We start from the raw sequence: 17,492 nt of genomic DNA on the forward strand, positions 1-17,492 counted from the left end.
GTGTGTGTGTGTGGGGGTGATGGTTGTGTGTCTCTGTGTGCGACCTGTTCTGTCGTGTCCCTGACTCTTCCCCGAACTAGCTGGGACAGACTCCAGAATCAGCAGTAGAAAATGCATAAAGTTCGAGTGACTAATATTGTTATTTAAATAAAGTTTTATGAGTTATTTAAAAAAAAAATGACATTGTGTATATTTTATATTAATTTTTTTCACACTAATTCACAACAAAAGTTCAACATTTTGTTTTAAACTTTATTCAAAAATGACTTTCTTACAAATTGTTGTAATATAATAAAAAAGTTCCTTTGACTCCGCCCCCTCGTTTGACTCCGCCCCCTCACCTGATTATGTTAATCGGTCTGTCATCACCTGATCTCCTGGCGAACCCTGAGAGCCTACGAGGCTCCTCGTATCACATGATTTTCGACTTTGACGATTTCAAAACGAGAAATTTCAGCATCTGAATGTGGAAAATTTGAAAAAAATTGGAATTTTCTGACACTGGCAGCATGAAAAGGTGGGTAAAAAGTAAATAAATAAATGATGTTTTGTCAATCAAATGTTCATCAGATGTTTTAAAACACGTATTGATATATTTATGGATTTATTTTTTACAAATGATACGAATAAAAAAAGAAGTTATTTGCTTTCCAATAAGTAAAACCACATCCTGACGTGTTTGCTGTCTGCAGCATTCTACGGGAACTGGACGAGCCAGACGCTTCAACTAGGCTGTTTCTGAAGTAGGTTTGCGGTTCCAATCCCTCCCCGGTGACGACCAGGTGCTGCAGATCTTCTTCTCTACCTTGACCCGGTGAGTGTTTGCTGGAGGTTCAGAAGACAAACTCATTATTTCCGCACGTATTCACATTTCAAAGACGGGGGACCCTCAGGGTTTATGCTTGAAAGCTGCACCAGTGTTTCGCTAATTGGCAGGAAGTAGTCCACTTCAATTAGGAGACCACCAGCTCTGGCCAAATGTTTACCACACACACACACACACACACAGACCTACATTTCAAAAGTAAAGCTCCAGAAGTGGATCACGTCGATTGCCAACAATCACGGAGCGGCCGTAACATTATGACCACCTGAATGTTTTCCCTTGAATATAAACAATATTTATGGTTGTTTTTTTGTCTTTTTAATGTTTGACTGCATTGAATAACGTAACATTTCATACTAAAAAATTAAATGTAAGTCAAACAGTTTGGATTGGAATATTGACGTCACTAAGGTGAAAGTATTTTATTCAGAATTCGCTGTCTTTTGTGCGCTCGATGGCTGTTTGCCGCCCTCTTGAGGTTCATCTATGCAATGACATAATACATCATTGTTTATAAAATGTTTTGACTGATTTAGGTTCTCATGGGTAAATAAACTTGACTCACTTTAACTCAGTTCTTAAATTCAACAAATTTACAATTTTAATGAGGAATATTATTTAGTAAACGTTCATTTTAGTTTGAAGTAAAACAAAAAATGTTAGTTTATTGTTTACAAAAATATGTTTTAAAAGAAAGTAAGATTTGTATATATGACGTCACTAACTATTAAAAAAAAATATTTTAAGTAAGTAATTTTTATTTGTATAGCGCTTTTCCAGACCAGGGTCACAAAGCGCTTAAACAATCAAAACAATATTCAATAAAGTATATACTTTAAAGATCAAGATAAAACTGATAACACAACAAGAATTAACTAGTGAGTGAAAACAAAGGGACAAACATGTGAGAAAAGAAGCTCGACTTCAACAGTGTTTGTGTTGTAAACAAATGTTGTAAAAACAATCCATGAACAAACAACTTTAAACACTCGCTCACAATACACACCCATTTGCACTTGTTAGATAAATAAAGGTTTAACTTATCTTTATTTTTGTTTACCTTCATTTATGTTACACTTTCTTTATTTGTTTTTTTTCTCATGTGATGTTGTTGATCTTTGTGTACATTTCTGCATTCGTGTGTCAAAAAAAGGAGATAAAAAAGGTCTATCTTTAGTAAGTTCTTGTGGGCTGCAAGAGTACAGTTCATTCCTGACTTCAGTGCTCCAGATGGATCAGAACCGCGGATGAAGACAGTCAAGATCCATGTATGTCTTTGAGGTTCTGGTTGCTCATATGCAAATCTCAGTCACGCCCTCTGGCGGTCACTGTCTGGTCATGCACTTCAATCTGTTGCGAAAGTAGAACACCTCGTTCCGAAGGTTGCGGTCCGCATCGGAGGATGAGTAGCGGAAGGACTCGTAGGTTTTCTGCGAGTAGGTTTTGGTCCAGGGGAGCTGGATCTTGGACGCGTGGTGGACGACGACGTCGCTGCAGGAGCCCACGTGGAGCGAGCCGAGCCCGTCGATGAAGAACTCTGTGGGAAACAATCAGAGTTTCTAGTTTTGAACTTTGAACGGCTCTAAAGATAAACTTGTCTTGAGCTAAAAGTGGACTCAAATGAGGGGTTCTGGTTCAACCCATGACCTCCCTGGGTCTGCCACATGTCTTTGTGAGTCAACTCTGATTTCCTCCCACAAACCTCCCAGATACCCAAAGGGTATCTAAATATAAGGTTATTACATGGAGAACCCTGACCTTGAGCTGGACATCAAGTTTCCAAGCTGTTGGAGTCGGTGCACGAAGACCCACCTAGATGACCCCGGCGGGCCAGGCGAGGGTTGAAGCCCACCTGCTGCACCTTCTCAGTCCTGGCCATGAAGAAGTTGATGACGGCGTCGGCGACCACGCAGTCGGGGAATCCATCGATGGCGTGGTAATAACCGCTGCGGACGTGAAGACAGTCGCCCGCCTCGCCGCCGTCCTCCAGGGCGATGGTGTGACGGAAGGTTCTGGTGAAACCCGTCACTTCTTGCACCGCACCGCCGACCTGACGGACCCCAGGAGACGCCAGAAGGTTGACGTTGGTTATGGTCCTGAAAGATGGCGTCGCTCACCAGGTCCAGCGAGGTCTTCTCCAGGATCTCCACCATCTTCTCCAGCTTTGTGCTGGCAGTGAAGTAAAAGTCGTCGTCTACCCAGAGAAGGTACTTGGTGGTCACCTGGGACACGGCCAGGTTTCTCCCGGCGAACCAGCCCTGCAGGCAGAAGAACCAACCGTGACGTGCAAGTCCAGAGTTCTGAGGATCAACTCTGAGGAACAAGAACAGAAGGTGTTCAACAGTCTCTTACCTTCCCGGGGGGCATGAGGTACTGCTCCACATGGGGGCCGCTCACTGGCTCCGGGTGCTCATTGTCGTCCGCGATCACGACGGTGACGTGAGGGTAGAACCTCCGCACGCTCGCGATCAGGTCTCGGAGTCTGTCGTAGCGCAGGAGGGTCTTGGTGGCGATGGTGACGAGCGAGCCGATGTCGGCGTCTGGAGGTCAAAGGGGAGTTACTTCACGAGTTGGTCGCTCTGGCGCGTTACTGCTCAATAACCTGTCCCGGCTCCAGAGTTGTGTAGCCTCGGGACAACGCTGTGCTCGACCTTGATGGTGAAGAAGGAATGGTGCCCTCTGGTGGACACCTGGACTTCAGACGCAAACAAAAAAAAAATACATTTTGAAAACATTCAATATTCTGATGGAACTGATAAACTCCTATAATCTTCATCAGATCCTCTGAGCTTCTTTTTTTTTGGACACGGTCCTTAACGGTCAACGTGACCCGACAGGCAGCGGGTCAGGTGACCAGACGTCCAGCAGATTTGCATCATTGCAGATTTGACTGACCTCACCAATTCGACACATTTGCATCTCAATGTCATGCAAAACTTTGCTTCAGTTGTCAAACAAACGACTGGCCTGACGCCGGACTCATCCCGGTGGATTCTTGGTGTCATTTGGAAGGTGCAGTAGATGCTACGTTTCAGCGCATGCTAGCTTGGCATAACTTCCTGTTTCCTGTGTCGCTAAACTGGTCGTCGTCACTGGGACGCTCACCGGTGTCCGCCGTCCTGGGGTGGAACCTTGTGTTGGTGTAGACCACGAACTGGAGCTGCCGGTTCAGGGCCTCCAGCGAAGAACTGGAGAGCGTCATAGAGTTCTGCCCTAGTCCTCGGACCGAGACCTCGTCCACCGTCGCCGCCACTTCGAACACGCCAAGACCCGCAGACAACGACACCTGACGGGACGACGAGGACCTTCCATGATGAGGAACCAGATCATGTCTACTCTGGACAATCTTTCAGAGAAACCTACCGAATGGTTGGACCTCTTCTTCTCCTGTAGGCCCAGACCTGCACCGACCACAAGACCAGTTCATGAGGCTTCAATGCCCTCAACAGTCAGGAAGTTCAAAACACGGACCTGGGATGAGGACGCTTTTAAGCGGTCGCACGGAGACACCCTGGGTCGGGAACTGAAGGGGACTGTTGGGCTGGGCCACGATCAGAGTGTTGGCCGGACTGAAGGTTCTGCTCGGACACACGGACAGGAAGAGTCTTAGTGAGATGGACTTCAGTTAAAGGTGATGGACGTGACCAGGTTACTTTGAAGTAACCAGTGACTTAAAGTAACTAGTAACTGTAACCAAGTTGTACATTTTAAAGTAGTGTATCACGAAAACATTAGCTAAATGCTAACTGTTGCAGCTACGTCGGTATAAACCAGACACACAAACTACAGAAAACAGCCAAACACAGTTGTGGGTTCAAGTCCCATCATGTCAGCTCAGAAGACGAAACCGGATTGACTATCTTCACCTGCAGCCAAATAGCGTTGATAAGGAAGAGCAGGAAAAGTTCTACGACTTGTCTGAACAGATGTTGGATTTTTACCTCTTCTGGAAGTCGTTGTGCTGCTGCTCTCGGTTCTTCCTGACACTCTCGGGGTCCGGGTGGGAGTCCAGGTAGGCCAGGGCGAAGTCCTCCACCTTCACACCCGGGAACAGGAGGTCGGAGAACGGCAGCCCGGCGTCCTGGTGGTCGGACAGACAATCGCACTCGTTCTTCGGCAGGCGGCTGCAGAAACAAACACTTGGAAACCTTTAAAGAATCACCAGAATATTGAATGGTTGAATATTTGAAATATTTCAACTTTTCTTGTTTTTTTAAGCATTTAAATATACATTTTTTCCCAATTCAATGTATATTTAATAAACAGTAATTGAACCATTAATTAAACCATTTCTATATTAAAAGTTTTCATTAGTTTTTCGAATACTTGTATTGAAAAACAGGAATATTTTAAAATTGTTTTTTTTAAAACATTTTCCAATTTGCAGCCTTTTAAATTCAATATAAAACTGTTGGTATAATAAATTCACCCGACAATACCGAGTCGCATGATTGGCTGAAAGTTGGATCAAGTAGCTCGGTAATCCTTTGGTAATGTCTGGCAGCACAGACAAAGTTTTTATATTGAATTTAAAAGACTACAAATTAAAAAAATCGAATTCAGAAAAAAATATTTTCGAATTATTAGAATAAAAAAGTCAAACTCTACATGTAAATAAAATATAAAATAGTATAATTTAAAAATAAGTGAATAATTATTCCATCTGAAAGCAGTACTTCCCTGGCGCTCCGACTCACCTGGAGACCTCGTCCTTCAGGTGAAACCCGACGTGCTCGACGGCTCTGACTCCCTCCGTCAGTCTCCCCAGCAGGACCCTCTCGTCCACCGTCCTCTCTCCGGACTTCAGGTCCACCACCAGGAGGGTCTGCGAGGGGCGCCACCTATTGAGCAGAGCCAGGAGCAGCAGCGCGCTCGTGCTCATCAGGAGCAGCCGCTTCCTGTAGGCGACGTGCATCTGCAGGAAGTGAAGAGCTTTATTGCTAATCTAACTAGACTTAACTTTCTCTTTATTCAAAATATTTGTATATAATTAAATAATAAAGAAACAAAACTACCTTCATGGATCACAGTTGGGTTCATAGCTCGTACATTTGTCCCTAAAAAACACCAAAATAAAGGAAGGAAATAGAGAATATAATGTCAATAGATAAATAAAAAAGATGTTAATGTCACAACTAGTGTTTGAATTAAATATTCTGAAACTTTTATCTTTGTTTCAAGCTTTAAATTATTTTAATATTTTATTAGATAAAGTCTGTATTGAAAGGTTGAATAATTAAAATGCAAACTTGTTCTTAAAGATTTTTTTAACACGGTTAGACTTCAAATTAAAATCATTCCAGAATGAATTTTCTTAATTAAACATTTCTTATTTGCAGCCTTTCAATATCATAATCGTTATACCTACATTTTTATATTGAATTTAAAAGACTACAAACTAAATGATATATCATTTAGAAAGTGTATTTTTGACAATTTTATTATTAGAATATCAAACTATGTCAATAATTCATTCATTTTGAAATTTTTAATCCAATTATTCAATTAAAACAAACCTTGGAAATTGAGTTCAATTATTCTTTTTAAATATTAAGAAAACGTAATGATAAATCCAAACAAAGTTTCAACATTAGAAATATTTAATTCAACCTCAAGGCGTTGAGCTACTTTCAAAGGAGAACATGATGCAAACTGTTGCCAAAAGATAATGACTACCATTTATAATCTGTTTTTTTCACATTCCTGAGCGGGGTCCAAGATAGATCCGGAGAAGCTTCGTGACCCTGGTCTGGTCTAGAGAAGCGCAAAAATATTACTGATTTATGCACTTACCTGCAGAGCTGATCCGAGCCCGCTCACCTGGGTCATCTTACAGGCGACGAGTCGAGGAGGCGCAGCACCTTCCGGCTGTTTACTCTGCTGAGACACGCGTGGAAGTGAAGGAGGAACCAGATGCTCGAGAGAAAAAAGAAAAACTCTTCCCGGAAAAAAACAACGCATGAGTCGTTTTCTAGGTCGTGCTCGCTTTGTTTTGGCACTTGAATCTGTAGCAACACGCTCACTTGAACCAGTAGGTGGCAGCAAACTCTTTCGTAGATAGAGATAGATAGATAGATAAGGAACACAGGAGTCTGAGGTGTAGATGGTGTAGAGGAGCAGGGCCAGTTGGAAGTTCAGTTAAGTCCACGCTTCCTGTTTTCCTCGAAGCCTTTAGAATGAATGTTGACCAAGGTGTTGAGAACATGTCGTGTTGATGTGAAGCTGTTCTGCAGATCCAACAGAGCATATTGACTTAACTAAACCATTCATTACCATTCCCTTTTAACAAAGAAACGAGTGTCAACAGAAATTAAATGAACATGACTCTTGTTTTATTTGTCATGTAAACATGTTCGACCAGGTTTGGTTTATAGTCGTTTATAGAGACGATTTGAGATACGCTGCAACGATATTCTAATCTCAATCTTTCCATTCTATACCATATATTTCACTACACTTTTAAGGGACGCTGAATTTTATTGACCACTTGTGATTGTTCAACTTTACTGAAACTAAGCCATCAGCTTTAAAAGCTGCTGGAGTCGACTGTATCCTCTCGTCCCCAGTCATCGCCGGGATCCCACAGGATTTAATTGTTCCTTTATCTGCGGAGGACGGAATGACTGCTGCCGTCTAGTGGCCCGAAATTTTATCGCAACAAAAATATGAAGAAACACTGTTAATAGTTGAATAAAAAGTATACACACTTTATTGATATATTATCAATAAAAACTATGGAAAATAAAATATGATTTGAAAATAATATAAATATATACTGTGTATATATATATATACAGCTACGTGAAAAAATATCAATATATTGGTTTATGGATTTTTATTTCATTTATTTGACGCAACACTCCACACTCTTTGTACATCATCTTAATAATAGAGGAGTTTCGTGGTAAAAAAAAATGTTTCAAGGATTAGATAACTGGCCAGTTAGTTAGTTTTATCCTAATATGACCCTGTCCTTAGTGACGTTCCTGTCATCGATTGTGCAGTAAAACCACCTCGACCTGGGATGCAATGCTGACATCTAGAGGCCAAATCAGATACAACATCTCAAAGTGTATATTTTTCCACAGCTTTTTTTTTTTCCTTCTTCAGTATCAAATGTTTAACGAGATGCAAAACGTTATAGGACTGGTGACGTCATCGCCATGACTTAGATGTCGTTATTAATGTTTATTTGTAATCTAATTTATTACATCTCGTTTTTTTATACGACTTTAATCTCGTAATTAATTGTATTTTTATACGACTTGATACTCGTAATAAATTGTATTTTTATACGACTTTAATCTCGTGATAAATTGTATTTTTATACGACTTTAATCTCGTGATAAATTGTATTTTTTTACTTTTTTAGACGAATAGATAGACACCAAACTCCTAATTTGACGACACCGTCAAGCAGCCAATCACAGGCTCGCATTTAAGTGCATCTCGCGGTAATCTCAGGAATGTAAATAATCTCGTCTGACTCCACTGCGGCTCAAAGGTTCGGCTCAGGTAACGGATCACGGGACTCGAACCACCGTCTCCGAGTGTGTAACGTCTGATGAACTCCTGCTCCAGTGTCTCGGAACCGGACAGAGAACTGCGCATGTTTGTGACGCCGCTGACCCACAGAACTCTGACCTGACCTGAGCAGGTGAGAGAGGCTGGATGAGTGACGGGGAACTGGACGAACCGGACCGGGCTCAGATTATGGGATGCAGTCTCAGAAGATCCGGAAGACTTTCTAACAGCCCCACGTGATATGGCTCGAAACATTATGACCTTTCTAAGACTTTGGTTCTGGTCCGCAGATGCGGTGACGTCATGACGACCCTGACCTCCAGGTGGTCCTTCTGCCTGGGCTTCGTGTGCGGCCTCTGCTGCGTCTACCTGTTCCTGGTCCAGGTCTGGTTCGAGAGGAGCTACCAGCTGCCGAGCGAGGCCGAGGAGAGAGCCGGGCCTGCAACACAAGGACCGACCACCTGGAGGCGCAGTGGAGCCGCGCTCTTCAACCTGCTGCCTCCTCATCGTGAAGGTACGTTTCATGAACGAGCTGAGATGAAGGAGAAACACTCAGAGAGTGCAGACCTCCACCGTGTTGACGTTTATTTAACCAATACAAGTTTGAAGTCTCGTGGACAGCAGGGGGCAGTAGTGGGACGGACCGAGACACAGTAGGTGAAGAAGAGTTGCAACTCATTGGGGCAAAATAAAAATGATTAAATCAACACACGGTGGCGCAGAAGGTTGCCGGTTCGGTTCCAGGTCTGGCGGGATAAAAACCTGTGACCTTTCTGTGTTGAGTTTGTATGTTCTCCGCGTGTTGCGTGGGTTTACTCCGGACACTCCGGTTTCCTCCCACAGTCTACGAACATACAGAGGTTGATTGAGAATTTGGGGAAATTGACCATAGGTGTGAGTGTGTGTGTGCGCGAATGGTTGTGTGTCTTTGTGTGTCATTTGATCACAATAAAAGTTACTTTAATCGATTAAATAAAAAACTGATTCAACACAAATATCAAGTTTTAATCAAACAAAATGTTATTCAATCTGAAATAGTTGCTTCAAGTAAAACTGTATTTTAAATAAAAAAAATATAATAAAGCTGCTTAAATAAAAAATATACATAAAAAAAAACTTTTAAAAAGTTTTAACTGTTTCGGATTTGATTAAAGTTTTTGTGTGTTTAGACCAAATACATTAATTTTTTAACTATTACAGCTCAGTTGACTTGAAACATGAAATAAATATTTACATCTGATGTTGTTTATTTAAAATGTTTTTTTTTTTTAAGTATTAACCAAATCCCCTAAAAAAACCTTTTTTTCACTTGAACAAACTTTTTGAAAAAGCAACTTTTCCTTGGATATTTATTTCGATAGAAACTTTTGAATTAAATAAATATTCTATTCGATAGATTCGATAGAAAGCATGTTTTTTAGTTGATAATATCGCAACTTTTTTACAATATAATAATCCAGAAACAGAACCAGAAGAGAAACAGTAGAAACATAATGAAGATCAATGAGATGAAACTGAGAATTTAAAGTGAAAAAAAAAAAATTGGTGAAAAACATCCACAGGTGAAACTCTACAGTCGTCATGGAGACCGATGAGTCTAATAATGGCGGATTCTCTCATCAGGACATGCTTTAATAATCCTCTTCATCGCAGGTGAAATGTGGTTACGACAACGTTTACCCAATAATCAATCAAACCTGTCGCCGCCGGCAAACCTGCGCTCATTAGTGTCGTGGCTCTAAAAATATGAGTTTTCAAACGCAGCGTCTCAGACGTGCCGCCGCGGCGTTGATTGACAGCTGGGTGGATTCGTGCCGGTGGGCCGCCGGACGAGCGCTGGCACCGAGTCCCAGAAGCCGTGTGGAGGAGGAGACGTGTCACTTACTGACAGGAGCTAATGAAGGAAGTCGTTATCAGCGGAGAATTAAAACGCTTTATTGGTGGAAATTTGAAGCAGAAATAATCGAATCAAGGCGACGTCGGCAGCTGCTCGCGAGTCGCCTCGAGTCGCCTCGAGTCGGGCCGACGAACAAACAATCTCGGTTCCTCGCGTGTTTGTAAATCATCCACAAATGTGCGGCCGCAGACGGTCGTCATGGTTACTGATGATGCGGATGTTTGTTCTGCTGGTCGTCCACGATAACGTTTATTATTTCCATGTTTGTTCTTTACGGCCAACGTCGTAGACTCGACACCAGACGTTAGTGTCGTCGTCTTCAACAACGTCTCTCAACTATTGACAAGAATCCGGCAATACGTATCACACTAGCGTCAACGATACGATATATTGTGATACTGCAGTAACAAGTATATATGTGTAGTATTGTCGAGTACTTGACTCTGGTGTTGCAGAATTTACAGACCACATGACTCTTGACGAAGTCGTAACTGCTTTCACTTGTTTTCAAACCAAAATATGTCTTTAAAAGCTGCTGGAGGTGACTGAGGACGAGAGGATACAGTGACTCCAGCAGCTTTTAAAGACATATTTTGGTTTTAAAACAAATGAAAGCAGTTACGACTACGGATATCGCTGGATTTTATTTATTCTTTAGCTGCAGAGGACGTAATGACCGCTTCCATCTAGAGGCCGTAAATTGAATTGCAACACACAAATGAACAATATAAACCAAACAAGAACTATGAACAAAATATAATTTAAAAGCAATATTTAGGTGTATTCAATTTTTTTACACCTCTATACAAGAATGTTTTTTTTAATTATATTTCTATGTTGCTTTGTCAAAAGTGATGATTGGTCGGCTGGGCGGCAAAGCTTTGGGTCAACGTTACTGAGAGGGGAGTTAAGAACAAACTGTTAATATTTGCATTTTAATGTAAATTTTAAAATATATTTTCTTTATATTTTAAACTCCCTTTGAAATAAGAAGCCAAACATGTGAAAGCCCCCCTACAGAGAACTCGCCCTCCATGTCTTCATGGTGTTCTCTGTCCTCAGGCGAGGACCGGCGACTCGCCGACGCCCTGTTCCAGCGGGTGCGTGTGCTGTGCTGGGTGATGACCGGACCGCACACCCTGAAGTCACGGGCCCGGCACGTCAGGGCCACCTGGAGCCGACACTGCAACGTGGTCCTTTTCATGAGCTCCGTGGACGACCCGGACTTCCCGGCGGTGGGCCTGGGCACGGCGGAGGGCCGCGACCAGCTCTTCTGGAAGACCATCAGGGCGTTCCACTACGTCCACCAGCACCACCTGAACGACGCCGACTGGTTCCTGAAGGCGGACGACGACACCTTTGTGGTGGTGGACAACCTACGCTGGCTCCTGTCCAACCACACGCCCGAGGAACCCGTTTACTTCGGCAAACGCTTCAAGCCGTACGCCAGGCAGGGCTTCATGAGCGGCGGCGCCGGCTACGTGCTCAGCAGAGAAGCCGTGACGCGGTTCGTGGAGGGTTTCCGGGCCAAGACCTGCACTCACATCTTCCCAGAGGAGGACGTGGGCCTCGGGCTGTGTCTGGAGAAGATGGGAGTCCTGGCCGGAGACTCCAGGGACACCCTTCGGAGAGAAACCTTCCACCCGTTCGTTCCTGAGCATCACCTGACCGGGAAGTTCTTGAAGCGCTTCTGGTACTGGAGCTACTGCTACTACCCCATCGTGGAGGTGAGTCACTGACAGTCCTGAACTACAGCAGATCCCTCGTTTCATTTATTTAAACTTGCAAACTCAACATTGTATATGAGGCGCCGTCCCTCACTCTCCCAGTAATGATCACCTGATGATGCTTTGCCGCCCAGCCGACCAATCAGAGCTGGTGATCACTTTTGACAGTATAGACGTAGAATTTAAGTACAGTTTTTGTAGCGTCAATCAGCCTTTACTAAATAGATAAGTATGTAGTGTGTAAATGATAAGACAAAATATAGATAAACTGACATATTGCAATATATATTTATTTTTTTATGATAATGTATCGATATTCAACAGTGATTCATTTTTCCTTTTCAAATTTCAAACTCTAATTTATCTTACTATAGTTTATGGTCTATATTTCAATAGACTAGCTAAATGGCAGCAGTCCTTACGTCCTCCACAGCTAAAGCAACAATGAAATCCTGTGAAAGCCCAGCGATGACTGAGGACAAGAGGATACAGTGAGTCCAGCAGCTTTAAAAGCCGATGTTTGGACATATTTTGGTTGGAAAACAAATGAAAGCAGTTACGACTTCGTCAAGAGTCATGTGGTCTGAAAATACTACAACACCAGAGTCAAGTACTGGACAATACTACAAATATATACTTGTTACTACAGTATCACGATAAACTGTATCGTTGACTCTGTATTGTGATACATATCGCCAGATTCTTGCCGATACACAACCATAGCTTTGTAGCGACCAAATAAAGCAGTTCGTAGAAAGGCATCATGGGAGTTCACTGATCTGTTTGAACCATAATTAAGGTGGGTACGGCAATTATATCCTCAAATATATGCTATTCCTGGCTTAAGCTTGTTACAATATATTAAAAGACGTAGTGGGAGGGTAGTGGGAGGTATATACGTACCTCACATATATGCTTATATATACGGAAGACGCACCGCGATAGTCTAGAACCTGATGGAACATCGTGACTCAAATGAACCCAAATAAAACCCGAACGAGTACACACTTGTATTAGCAAGTGGGCGTCACACGCAGAGGCGCTGAAGAGCTTGTTTGGGTCTTTGTGAGCGTTGAAGGACAGATCAACGTGACCACGTCCAGCCAGGACGCGTTGAAGGGCATGATTGCGGCCGAGACCATCGTCCGCCAACAAAAGGAAAATTGGTCAATTAAATTGTTGATGAACCAATTTAGTGTTTTGCAATTAAAATGAGATCCGTCACGATGACGCTCCGCCTCCGACAGGCGCAGAATCCAGGCCAGCGAGTCGATCGTAAAGTGGTTATTGTCAGAAGATGATCCAGAACGGATCGAGGCCTTCAAACATAGAGGGTCACGGAGAGTCTCGATGGTCTTCAGAGTGTTGTAGGACCGTGACTCGCCACTAGATGTCGCTGGCTGGGTCGTAACATGGCTCCTCTCTCAGGGTCCTCAGTGCTGCTCCGACCTGGCCGTGTCCTTCCACTACGTGAAGCCGGGGCTCATGTACACGCTGGAGTACCTCACCTACCACCTGAGGCCGTACGGGTATCAGCCCCGGTACCGACCCGCTCTTCCAGGCGACCTCGACCCGGCTCTCCCTGCAACAACGAGTCACACCAACGCCTCCGTGGACCCAACGCGTCTCCCAAAGTTTTCCGGGAACAGAACCACAGAAGTGGAAGTCCGGCCCGGATTAAAGAAATCCTTGGACTGAGGGATCTCCACTCAGATTAGTCCGGATCTGGGTCGACGTTGATCCGATCACAGAAGGTTCCAGATGCAGGAGAAACGCATTTGTGTCGATTCCTGACCCGGTGATTGGATCACGTGACCTGCTGACCGCTTCATGATGTCTTGACCTCTTGAACTTTGGTTCAAGTTCCTTTGAATCAGTTTGAATCTGTTTCTTCAGCATCTACACTCAAAGTTTACATGTTGAATTCTTTATATCATTAAATGTTTATCTATTTAAAATTGTATTATTTATTTCCCTTGTTTTTCTTTTCTTATTATTTTATTTTATATAATTCATGTTTATAGATTTTCATTTTTACTTTTACTTTGGTTTTATTTTGATGATCCACTTCCTGTTCCTCACCGTCTCTTTTCACCATCAACGACACACACCTGACGGTCAGTCGAGTCCACCTGCTTCATAAGCAGGTCCAGTTCAGTCCTCAAGACTTGACTCACAACAAAAAAGAAAACCACACTCGTCATGAAGTCGACGTTTATAAAAAATATGTTTATTTACGACCAGGAGAGAAAAATCAAATGACTCGATGGTTTTTCTGGTCACGGACGAGTCGTCGCCTGTGTCGCCGATGTTCCCGATCGATCGTCTACAGACCCTGGAGGAACCTGACGCAGAAGCGCTGAGTCAGCGGTTGCTACGAGTGGCGTCAGAGGCGGTGTATGGCGGACACTCACCTGAGTCTGCACTTGTTGAGATAAACGCTTCTTCTCTCGCCCACGTCTCGCCTCCTGGGAGCTTCGTCTGCGGTCACATGACGACAACCATAGTCACATGACGAGAACCTCAGTCACATGGTCGCTCAGAGTGAACAGATGTTTGACCTACCTGGTTCTGAGTTCCTCCTCCCCATCAGGCCCACGAAGATGTCGTGCATCTCACCTGAGTCGGGGATAAACAGTGTTTTTGTCGTTTAGTTTTTAAATAAAGTTGAGTGAAAAAAGTTTTTTTGTCTACTTTTGTGTCTTAATAAAGTTGAGTGAAAATGTGTTTTTGTCTGGTTTGGTTTTTAAATACAGTTGAGTCAAAAAGTGTTTGTCTAGATTGGTTTTTCAATAAAGTTGAGTCAAAAAGGGTTTGTCTAGTTTGTTTTTTAAATAAAGTTGAGTCAAAAAGTGTTTGTCTAGTTTGTTTTTTAAATAAAGTTGAGTCAAAAAGTGTTTGTCTAGATTGTTTTTTAAATAAAGTTGAGTCCAAAAGTGTTTGTCTGGTTTGGTTTTTAAATAAAGATGAGTCAAATAGTGTTTGTCTGATTTGATTTTTAAATAAAGTTGAGTCAAATAGTGTTTGTCTGATTTGATTTTTAAATAAAGTTGAGTCAAATAGTGTTTATCTGATTTGTTTTTTAAATAAAGTTGAGTGAAAAACAGTGTTAGGTTTTTTAAATTTGAGAGAAAAATGCTTACGTTTCTCCAGCGACTCCTCGTCTTCTGCGTCTGTCGACATAAAACTATCAGGAAAAGCGTTGCATGACAGCTTTGTGTGTGTGTGTGTGTTTGTGTGTGTGTGTGTATGTGTGACTCAACAAAAGTGTGTGTGTCTGAAGGTTGTGGTCACTGACCTGAACTTCTTTTTCCCATCAGACCCACAAAACTGTCGTAGTCCAGGTCGCTGTACCTCTTCAGGATGAGACGCTGCAGCGCATTTACTCGCTCCTGAAACACACACACACACACGCACACACGCACACACACACACACACACGCACACATGTGTAAGACCATGTCTGCACCTTCAGTGGGTCACAGGGTCACAGGGTCACGTACGTCTGGTGAGGGTCTGTCCTCACATCGGCTGTGGACGTTCTTGAGAGTCACCAGGAGAAGAAGCACCTGCAGCAACAAGCTCCTCATCGTGTCTGCACACACACAATCTTATAGTGACACACAACCCTCACAATGACACACACAACTCTCACAGGGACACACACAACCCTCACAGTAACATACACCTCTCACAGTGACACACAGCCCTCACAGTAACACACAACTCTCACACAGACACACAACACTCACAGTGACACACAACCATCACAGTGACACACAGCCCTCACAGTAACACACAACTGTCACAGTGACACACAACCCTCACGATGACACACGCATCCATCACAGTTACACACAACCCTCACAGTGACACACAAATCTCACAGTGACACACAAGTCACATAGTGACACGCAACTCTCAGGGTGACACTCAACCCTCTGGTGACACACACAACCCTCACAGTGACACACAACACTTAGAGTGACACACAACCCTCACAGCGACACACAACACTTACAGCGACACACAACTCTCACAGGGACACACAACACTTACAGTGACACACAACTCTCACAGTTACACACAACTCTCACAGTGACACACAACCCTCACAGCGACACACAACACTTACAGCGACACACAACTCTCACAGGGACACACAACACTTATAGTGACACACAACTCTCACAGCGACACACAACACTTACAGCGACACACAACTCTCACAGGGACACACAACACTTACAGTGACACACAACTCTCACAGCGACACACAACACTTACAGCGACACACAACTCTCACAGGGACACAAACCTCTCAGGGTGACACACAACTCTAATTTAATCATCAACTGATGAGCAAAAACAAATGAAACAATTCCTGCCTCTTTATTTTCACATTTTGTTTATTCGATCAAACACTGATCGTATGATTTTTAAATGACAACACAAAAACTAATTAAAATAATTATTCAATGATTCTTTATTTTAAAGAGCTCTTTAAGATAATAATCTAAAATAATGGCACATTTACATTTTATTTCAGGATATTTTAACAATATTTTCGGCCTGCAGGTGTCAGTAAAGAGCAGCTTCATGGAAGAAGAAGTTATTACTGGAACTAAACAAAGATGGCGTCTGACGAGGAAGCACAAAATGTTCTTGATAAACAAAATTAAAAAATATATTTTAATATCATATGAAAGTGAAGTAAAACAGTTTAACTATCTTTGATTTTTTTTTTCTAATGTCCTATTTGTTGTATTTAAGTTTTTGTCAACAATAATTGTCGTTAAAGTTCAAATAAAGAATAATAAAATAAATAAAAATGTTAATGATCATGTTTTAATAACGTTTTATTAAGTTTATCAAAGATTTTTTTCCCGTTGTGATGAATCATTCTGTTGCCATGACGATGAAACTTCTGATCCATGAAGAAGTTTATTTCTTAATGTTTTACTGAATATTGAATAAAACTTTAATAATGAGATGAATATGAACAAACAGTCAAAGATCACGTGAATAAAATGAAACGTTGAAGAACAAACAACAAGTGTCGACATCAACGACAAACAAATGAGAGTCGAACATCTACGATCTTCTTACCTGGTCTCTGGTCCTGGTCTCGGTGACGGGTCCTCTGGTTCCACTGGTCCAGTCAGAGTGGGGGGGTCCAGGCTGCGGGGGCCAATAAATAACAGCTGGAGACGAAGCAGACGCCAATCAGCTGCTGGAACGTAGGAGGAGACTGAGAGTCATCAGAGCCTCAATGATGGAGCTGCTGTCCCTCCTCCTCACACACACACACACACACACACACACACACACACACACACACACACACACACACACACACACACACATATATGTACACACACACACATATATATACACACACACACACACACACACACATATATGTACACACATACACACACACACACATATATGTACACACACACACACATATATATATATATGTACACACACACATGCACATATATGTACACATACA

The 17,492-nt window shown here is 42.6% G+C and overlaps 3 protein-coding genes across 5 annotated transcripts; 1 reads left to right on the forward strand and 2 right to left on the reverse strand.

Moving 5' to 3' along the window:
• Positions 1 to 1,544: 1,544 nt before the first annotated feature.
• On the reverse strand, positions 1,545 to 6,809 carry b4galnt1a (beta-1,4-N-acetyl-galactosaminyltransferase 1a). 3 transcript variants are annotated; one of them, XM_087781135.1, is made up of 12 exons: positions 6,620 to 6,809; positions 5,842 to 5,883; positions 5,524 to 5,741; positions 4,768 to 4,950; positions 4,298 to 4,404; positions 4,190 to 4,227; positions 3,932 to 4,112; positions 3,429 to 3,521; positions 3,179 to 3,366; positions 2,944 to 3,084; positions 2,639 to 2,876; positions 1,545 to 2,363 (listed from the first exon to the last, which is right to left on the reverse strand). In XM_087781135.1, the coding sequence occupies exons 2-12, from the start codon at positions 5,845 to 5,847 to the stop codon at positions 2,152 to 2,154; spliced, it is 1,605 nt and encodes a 534-aa protein (XP_087637261.1). In that variant the 5' UTR covers positions 5,848 to 5,883; positions 6,620 to 6,809; the 3' UTR covers positions 1,545 to 2,151. The 3 variants fall into 3 exon arrangements, with proteins under 3 accessions (XP_087637261.1, XP_087637259.1, XP_087637260.1); XM_087781133.1 differs by having other exon boundaries at positions 4,768 to 4,974; XM_087781134.1 differs by having other exon boundaries at positions 4,768 to 4,974; positions 6,503 to 6,623.
• Positions 6,810 to 8,412: 1,603 nt separating this feature from the next.
• On the forward strand, positions 8,413 to 14,013 carry c1galt1la (core 1 synthase, glycoprotein-N-acetylgalactosamine 3-beta-galactosyltransferase 1, like a). The gene is made up of 4 exons (XM_087781664.1): positions 8,413 to 8,483; positions 8,641 to 8,864; positions 11,310 to 11,974; positions 13,403 to 14,013. Exons 2-4 carry the CDS (start codon positions 8,654 to 8,656, stop codon positions 13,670 to 13,672), a joined length of 1,146 nt encoding a protein of 381 aa, XP_087637790.1. The 5' UTR covers positions 8,413 to 8,483; positions 8,641 to 8,653; the 3' UTR covers positions 13,673 to 14,013.
• A 172-nt stretch (positions 14,014 to 14,185) lies between these two features.
• Positions 14,186 to 17,118, reverse strand: tac3a (tachykinin precursor 3a). Its single transcript, XM_087781601.1, has 7 exons — positions 17,084 to 17,118; positions 15,478 to 15,569; positions 15,273 to 15,366; positions 15,118 to 15,147; positions 14,540 to 14,593; positions 14,389 to 14,455; positions 14,186 to 14,319 (listed from the first exon to the last, which is right to left on the reverse strand). Exons 2-7 carry the CDS (start codon positions 15,562 to 15,564, stop codon positions 14,301 to 14,303), a joined length of 351 nt encoding a protein of 116 aa, XP_087637727.1. The 5' UTR covers positions 15,565 to 15,569; positions 17,084 to 17,118; the 3' UTR covers positions 14,186 to 14,300.
• Between the last annotated feature and the right edge of the window lie 374 nt (positions 17,119 to 17,492).

This window comes from Callionymus lyra, chromosome 19, assembly GCF_982586985.1.
Source record: "Callionymus lyra chromosome 19, fCalLyr1.hap1.1, whole genome shotgun sequence".
In the NCBI taxonomy this organism is placed as follows: domain Eukaryota; kingdom Metazoa; phylum Chordata; class Actinopteri; order Syngnathiformes; family Callionymidae; genus Callionymus; species Callionymus lyra.